The 7,618-nt window shown below is 39.1% G+C and overlaps 1 protein-coding gene across 1 annotated transcript in view; it reads right to left on the bottom strand.

Annotated features, from left to right (window-relative positions):
* POLH (DNA polymerase eta) overlaps window positions 1-7,618 on the bottom strand; it is a 48,367-nt gene that overhangs the window by 15,853 nt on the left and 24,896 nt on the right. The window contains exons 4-6 of the mRNA XM_007936202.1: window positions 4,369-4,538; window positions 2,367-2,470; window positions 1,013-1,132 (exon numbers count right to left, since the gene is read on the bottom strand). Coding sequence (XP_007934393.1) covers window positions 1,013-1,132; window positions 2,367-2,470; window positions 4,369-4,538 — 394 coding nt within the window. The remainder of the gene's footprint in view (window positions 1-1,012; window positions 1,133-2,366; window positions 2,471-4,368; window positions 4,539-7,618) is intronic.

Consider the following 7,618-nt stretch of genomic DNA (forward strand, 5'->3'; position numbering starts at 1 on the left):
AATTTGAGTGGTGCCACATCAGCAAATGAAGGTCTTGAAAGCTTTCTGTTTTCCATATGAGTAAGGCTGGGTTTACTCAGATGTTGCAACTCTTTCCCAGTCCTATTTTGAGAGCCTTTTACCCTAAACGGACTATTCCTAAAGGTGAGCGGTAATGTACCAAACAGTGTTCTTTGCTATTCATAAGGTTTTCCCTGGTCATCTTAGCACAGATAAAATGACGTAATAGTACAGTTGATTCTCATTATTTGTGGTTAAGTTATTAAAGTCAATGCAAACAATGAATTAATGAATATTGAACCACTGCTCCTAGGAGAAATCCAAGGTTAGATTCCTGTGAGCTTCTGGTCACATTTTGTCAGATGACCAATACATAACCTTATTTTATGTGTGTTTCTGTTTTTTAAACATACTTCATTTTTGTTAATTCATTAACACTGAACTCATGGCCAATATAACCCATGCCTGAATAAAACTACTCTAACACACATTTTCTTTGTAAGGCACAAGACAGCCTTCTTGGACTTAGGAACATTAGGTAGCACTTCAGCACTAGTAATCCATTTTAAACAGCAAAATCACCAACAAAAAGCAAAACAGTGTGGGAACTTATGAAAAGGACACTTGTTTTCAGTATGAGAGCTGACACTAGAAGGCAGAGTCATCTTGTTCAACCTCAGCTGGGAATGTGCATGTTAGGCAACACTGCTCATAAATGACCACGACAGCACCGTGAGTACAAATAAATTTAGCAAGTAGGCAAGTTCATGAAAACAGGATCCATGAATAATAAGGATCACCTTTACATATTCAGGCTTCAAAGTAACAATTCCTACCTATCAACCTACCAAGGTACGTGAAAAAACTACTCTAAAATGGTGCCCTAATATTTTAAAGTAAGACAGACCAATTAAATTCCCTGAAGAAACAAATGTTAACATAGTTTTATCAGATACTTTTGTCTATATTTGAATTCCATAAACATGATATTTTGAAAATATGAATCACTTACCCATTCTTCTCTCCAAAATGACTCTGGAGCTGGGATTCAGTGAACTGGGTCAGTTCACCCATATATTCTATCCCCAGGATTTCAATGACAGAGGCCCCTAGCTTTCCTCCAAGATTACGGCTGATAAAAAAGGAGACAAATGATTTACAGGTCACATCATAAATAGCTGGTTAGTATAAGGCATTCTGCTTCTGTAACTAGGTCTCCGAAAGGTTCAGGAATAATGAGAACACAGTATTGGTCTGAATCTACCAAAGGACTTAGGAAGATTAGTAATAGCATAAACAAAATGTCACTGATTAGCCAAGTCAACTGTATATAACATTTTTAATTGTACAGGATCTATTATCCCACTTGGGGATTAAAATTCCAACACCAAAACAATTTGTGCTTCTTCAACCTATTTTTCTCTGTCGTACTCCCAGTTACTTCTCTTCTTCAATATGGTCTAGCTAAACTAGTTTACCTCTACCTGTCTGTTAGTTCATTATACTATAGTGGCTTATGTGTTGCTATGATGTTGGAAACTATGCCACCAGTATTTCATATACCAGCAGGGCTACCATGTCCATCCAGGTTTCAGCGGAGCTTCCAGGCTGACAGACTAGAAAGAAAGGCTTGGCAATCTGCCTGTGAATTTACCTTCTGAAAATTATCCAGTGAAAGCCCTGTGAATCACATCTGTGGATTCCTTAACAAAATATGGATCGCAACAGAATATTATATATAGTTTTGGGAGTTGAGTCTCCTAAGTTGGAAGACACTCAAAATACACATTGGCCGTGACAATGCATTTGAGCTTATTACTGACTGTGAAGACGATCAGGCAATGTTTTGTTCTGTCCATGGGTTGGAGCTGACTCAATGGCAACTAATAAAGTACAAGGTTTATGTGCCACTTCACTGGAAACACCTTATACATTCTCCTTTGTGCTCAAAATATTCTTTAAACCAGTATTGGTTTCCTATTCTCATCTGACTCTCCAAATTCTGCCAAACCTCAAAACAGAATCCCATGCCTTTTTCATAAATCCTTTTCAGATTACTCTTGCATAATTTATTTAGCAGTTACTCATGTGCAGTCTTATGATGGCATTTTCATTGTTACCTTGAACTCTTATGTCTTCTCTATTCAATAAATTATAATCCCTTGTCAAGGACACATAATTTGTAGGGTCAACCTGGTTATTAATTTGATTTGGCTTCTTTTCTCATGCCTCGTATGGGAGCAATTTAGTAGCCCTGTTACCTATTTGTCTTGGCATCAATCCTTCCTTAGGAAGAAACTACAACTAGAGAGTGCCTGCCTTCACATGGGTATAAATGAAATTTAAGGTGCTCCCTGAATACTTACATTTTGCTAATAGGCATTTGGCTGAAAAGCTGTGGGACTGAGCCATGTGAGACCAGGGTCTGGCGGTTGGGCTTGTTTAGTCCACAAGCCAGTTTTGCCAGGACCTGAAGCATAGAAAGTATAAAAATCTCATTACTATCAACCCTATTCACACAGAGAGTTGGTGAATATTAAAACACACACACATGCATAGATTAAGGGTAGCTAATGGTTTCCAGATTAAAACCAAAACCAGAAATTCAAGACATTACTAAATCTTGGTTCCATATCCTCAGTGGAAAATATGATCCATTATCATTATCCTCATTGTTCTTGCCACATCTCTTCCACAATTAATTTTCCTTTAATCTTTGTTTCCTCCCCCATCTTTCCATTGAGGACAATTCAAGAAGTTTCAAAAGCAGAGAAGTTGCAGAAGAAACTCAAGGAAGATGTATTTCTCAGTGTGTTCACATGAAAATACAGTAACAAACTTGTTTTACTCTACACTATTTTATGTGTATGGTTTTAAAGTCTATTTTGAGCCCTGAATTTTATATAGGTTATCATAATTGAGAATCTGTGATAGAGATTGGGTTCACAATCATCTTGCAATAGCAAACACCATCTTACACATGTAAACAAGACTTCAAAATGAAAAAAAAAAAAAAAACACTTTAAAACTCAAAGAGGAAGGCACTTCAGAGGTATCATTTCACAAATTATAATTGACAGGCAAAGTAGAAAAAGCATTTTTTAAATTCATTAGAGAGAGTCTCCAGGAATATGAAGTAGGCAACATTTAGTCTGGTTTATGCTAGAATTTTTGTTTGCCTTCCCTGGCCCAACTAGGAAATGAAAACTCTGCAGTGAAGTTTGGAAACTTAGTGAGAGAAGGTATCAACCACAGATAATGAACCACTGCTCAATTACTGAGCCTGGTCAGAAGGAGGTGAAGGTCCCAGACCTTCATTGCACTTCATTCATACCTAATCAGAAAACCAGTTATTCTGCCCCTGGATTACTGACAGTTGTCTGTATTACCAAAATCAAAATAGTAGTCTAAGTAAGATTTTACTATTCCATTTATCTGATTGCTCCCATTGGACAGGTGGGATAGGCAAAAGCATAAAACACTCAGACAACCCCATGTAAGAAAACATGAGGTAATACTAGCATATTCAGCAAGTGTAAAGAAAAGAAATAGGTTTATACAGTAAAACCTATGAACCCTGGAACATGTGTAAGGTGGAAACCCATCAGGGAAGGAAAACTCAAATATTTTCCACTAAGACAAGCAAAAGAAAAGTGGTAAAGCTGTGCCCTGTCAAAGGTGGAAAACTTGGGATACCAGGAAAATCAAATTCCATCAAGTTCCGGCTCTCACAGATTTCACTGTATGTAAAAGTTCAAAGACTCGCCTCCTCCTTTCTATGGATGTTGTTGTTGTTATGTGCTGTCGAGTTGGCCCTGAGTCATAGCGACCCCTCCTTGGGTTTCCGAGGCAGTATCACTACGGAAGTAGATTGTCCCACCTTCCTTCCGAGGAGTGGCTGATGGGTTTGAACTGTCAGCCTTCTGGTTAGCAGTCAAGTGCCTTAGGCACTACACTACCAGAGCTCCCTTCTACGGATTTGTTGTTGTTATGTACTGTCGAGTCGGACCTGACTCAGCGACCACTCCTTGGGTTTTTGAGGCAGTATCACTACAGAAATAGATTGCCCCATCTTCCTTCCAACTTTCTATGGATAGTCAGTCATTAAGGAAATCCTTTGGATGCAACTAATACAGAAAAGTGGTTTCTGCAAAATTTCTAGGCTGCATCTTAGGTTAGTATATGTTCAGTTGACTCCCATGTTAAAGGATTAATTAGGCCTTATTTGGACATCAGCATGAATTATAAATAGAGATCAATTTCAAACTATATGATAATGACTTAAATGCACTATCAATATCTGTTCTTGTTGTATTCACTAACTAAAAATATCCATTGCTCTCTTTGAAATTTATTACTAGTCTTCACCTTATTGTGTGAAATTCCAGCTGAACACTGAAAACCTGTCTGCCTTTCTATGGCTGCTCTCATTTCCTCCACGATCATGGCTCCCACGGTGAGCTGCAGGTCTGCAGAGGCAGTGTTATCAATCTGAAGAGAATCAAGCCACTGACATAAGCCTTGTTTTCGTATCTCCTCTGAAAAAGTTAATAGGTCACAATTAGACATAATTAAAAAAAAATAATTTCATTGTGCCATCTAATGCAGAAATGCTTAGATTCTAGGCATTTTATATGTAGGTTTTCACACACACATACAAAAGGCAGCCACTTCAGAAAAATGAGTAGGAGAGAGATCAGTGTTTTTTTCAATGTCCATATAAATAATAGAGCTAATGGGGCAAAGTGATGATTAATTTCTTAGCCACAACCAAACATCCTGACGGAATGAATCACTGGACCTATGGGCTCAGGACCATGGTAATGGGGGACATGAAGCTCAATTGGCATAACAAACTAAATAAAAACATTATTCTACATCCCACTTTGGTAAGTAGCGACTGGGGTCTTAAAAGCTTGCAAGTGGCCATTGTAAGATGCAACAGTTGGTCTCTCCTCATCTGAAGCAAAGAAGAATGAAGAAAGCCAAAGACACAGAAACAGTCAGTCCAAGGGACTAGTGGACCATGTGAACCTCAGGTTACATGACCCTGAGATCAGAAGAACTAGATGGTGCTCGGCTACCACTGTCAATCACTCAGAAAGGGATCGGTGTAGGAGATCCTGGATAGAATGGGAAAAAAATGTGGAACAAAACTCAAACTCATAAAAAAAGGCCAGGCTTACTGGTCTGATAGAGACTGGTGAAACCCCAAGACTATGGCCCCCAGTCACCCTTTGGGCCTGGAATTGAACTCACTCCCATGGCTTCCAGCCAACAATAGGCATATAAGGTAAACATTTACACCAAGTAGGCACACTCCTTAGAATGATCAACCATGGGAGATCAAAAGGGCAGTATTTGCACAGGGAAATAGCTCAGAGGGCAGGGCTGCAGAGGAAAGGATGACATTGGGCAAAGGTAACCAAAGGGAGGAAGTGAGAAGAGAGCTGTTGCATTGTGGGGATTGCAATCAATGTCATAAAACAAAATGTAATCCAGTGTATGAAGTGTTGTATAGAAAATGAAGAACCAGAGGAATTGTGGGATGACATCAAGAACATCATCCATGAAGAAAGCAAAAGGTCATTAAAAACACAGGAAAGGAAGAAAAGACCAAAATGGATGTCAGAAGAGACTCTGAAACTTGCCCTTGAACGGAGTGTAGTTAAAGCAAATGGAAGAAATGACAAGATAGAAGAGAGATGAACAGAAGATTTCAAAGAGCAGCACGAGAAGACAAAGTCAATTATAATGAAATGTGCAAAGACCTGGAGTTAGAAAACCAAAAAGGAAGAACGTGCTCAGCATTTCTCAAGCTGAAAGAACTGAAGAAAAAAATTCAAGCTTCAAGATGCAATAGTGAAAGATTCTATGGGCAAAATATTGAGTGATGCAGGAAACACCAAAAAAAGATGAAAGGAAAACACAGAGTCACTATACCAAGAAGAATTGGTTGATGTTCATCTATTTCAGGAGGTGGCATATTATCAAGAACCAATGATATAGAAGGAAGAAGTAAAAGCTGCATTAAAGGAAACTGGTGAAGAACAAGGCTCCAGGAATTGTTGGAATACCCATTGAGATGTTTCAACAAACAGATGCCGTGCTGGAGGCACTCACTTGGCTATGCCAAGAGATTTGGAAGATAGCCACCTAGCCAACTGACTGGAAGAGATCCATATTTGTACCCATTCCAAAGAAATGTCATACCACAGAATGTGGAAATTATCAAACAATATCATTAATATCACATGCAAGTAAAATCTTACTGAATGTTCTAGTTACCTAGTACTACTCTGACAGGAAACATACCACAAATGGGATGGCTTTAACAAACAGGAGTTTATTCTTACAATTTGGAGGCCTTAAGTCCAAGTTCAAAGTGCCAGGCTCTAGGGGCTGGGTAAAAGCCCCTCAACCTTGGGGTCCAGCTCTGCCTCCTGCTCCTGGCCCACTGGAGCTAGAGGTATTTCTTCACTCAGACAGCCGCTGGCTGCTGAGGCTGAGAAGCCCCAAGGTTGACAAGTAAAAAGGCACAGTCTTGATGTTACCAAACCACATGGCAGGCCATTAAGTCCATTTTAAGTCCCAAGGTCGGCAGAGCATAGCAGGTTGCTGAGCAACAACACGGCTACATGCAGAGTCCAAGCGTGCCATAGGCTGGAGACCATTCCCAAGGCTTCTCCTTATATACAGGAAGCAGACCACATCCCAAAGGCAGCTACTCAGCTGCTTGTAGATCCCACCATGGAGTTGATTACCAGTCTCATCATGGGGAATAACTACCACCAGCTGCCCAGCCACTCAACCAGGCCCAGCCAAGTTGATACACAAACATAACTACCACACTGAAGATAATTCAAAAATGATTGCAGCAGTATATTGACAGAGAATTTCCAGAAATGCAAGCTGGGTTCAGAAGAGAACATGAGATAAGGGATATCATTGCTGATGTCAGATGGATCTTGGCTGAAAGCAAAGAACATCAGAAAGATGTTTCCTTGACTATGCAAAAGCATTTGATTGTGTGGATCATAACAAATTATGGATAACAGAGAAGAATGGGAATTCCAGACTACTTAAGTGCACTCACAAGGAACCTGTACATAAACCAGGAGCTGTCATTAGAACAGAACAAGGGGACACTGCATGGCTTAAAATCAAGAAGGGAGTGTGTCAATTTTTTTTTTTTTTTTTAACTTTAAAGAATAAAATTTATTTTCTAACAGTTATATAAACAGTCTGAATTCAGGGCTTGGCTCTAGAGGGGATCCTTCTTTGTAAATTGTCCTGGGAGTTCTGTAGACTTTCCTTGGTGTTCCGTGGTGTTCCTTGTCATCTCCTTTCCCCTGTATGTGTTTTTGTGTCTATGCAACATTCTTTATAACTCAAAAGTAATTAGGTTTAGGACCCTCTTTACTCTTATATGGCCTCATTAATATAATAAAAATCTTATTTCTAGACAGCATCACATATACAGGCAGAAGGGTTAGGATGTCAACATATACTTTTTTAAAAAAATTTATTGTGATTTGGGTGAAGATTTACAGAGCAAATTCACTTTCCATACAGCAGTTCACATATACTGTCTCATGTCATTGACCACAGTTTACCA

The sequence above is a fragment of the Orycteropus afer genome, unplaced genomic scaffold (assembly GCF_000298275.1).
Source record: "Orycteropus afer afer isolate SDZICR_OR568_19922 unplaced genomic scaffold, OryAfe1.0 scaffold00034, whole genome shotgun sequence".
NCBI classification, from domain to species: domain Eukaryota; kingdom Metazoa; phylum Chordata; class Mammalia; order Tubulidentata; family Orycteropodidae; genus Orycteropus; species Orycteropus afer.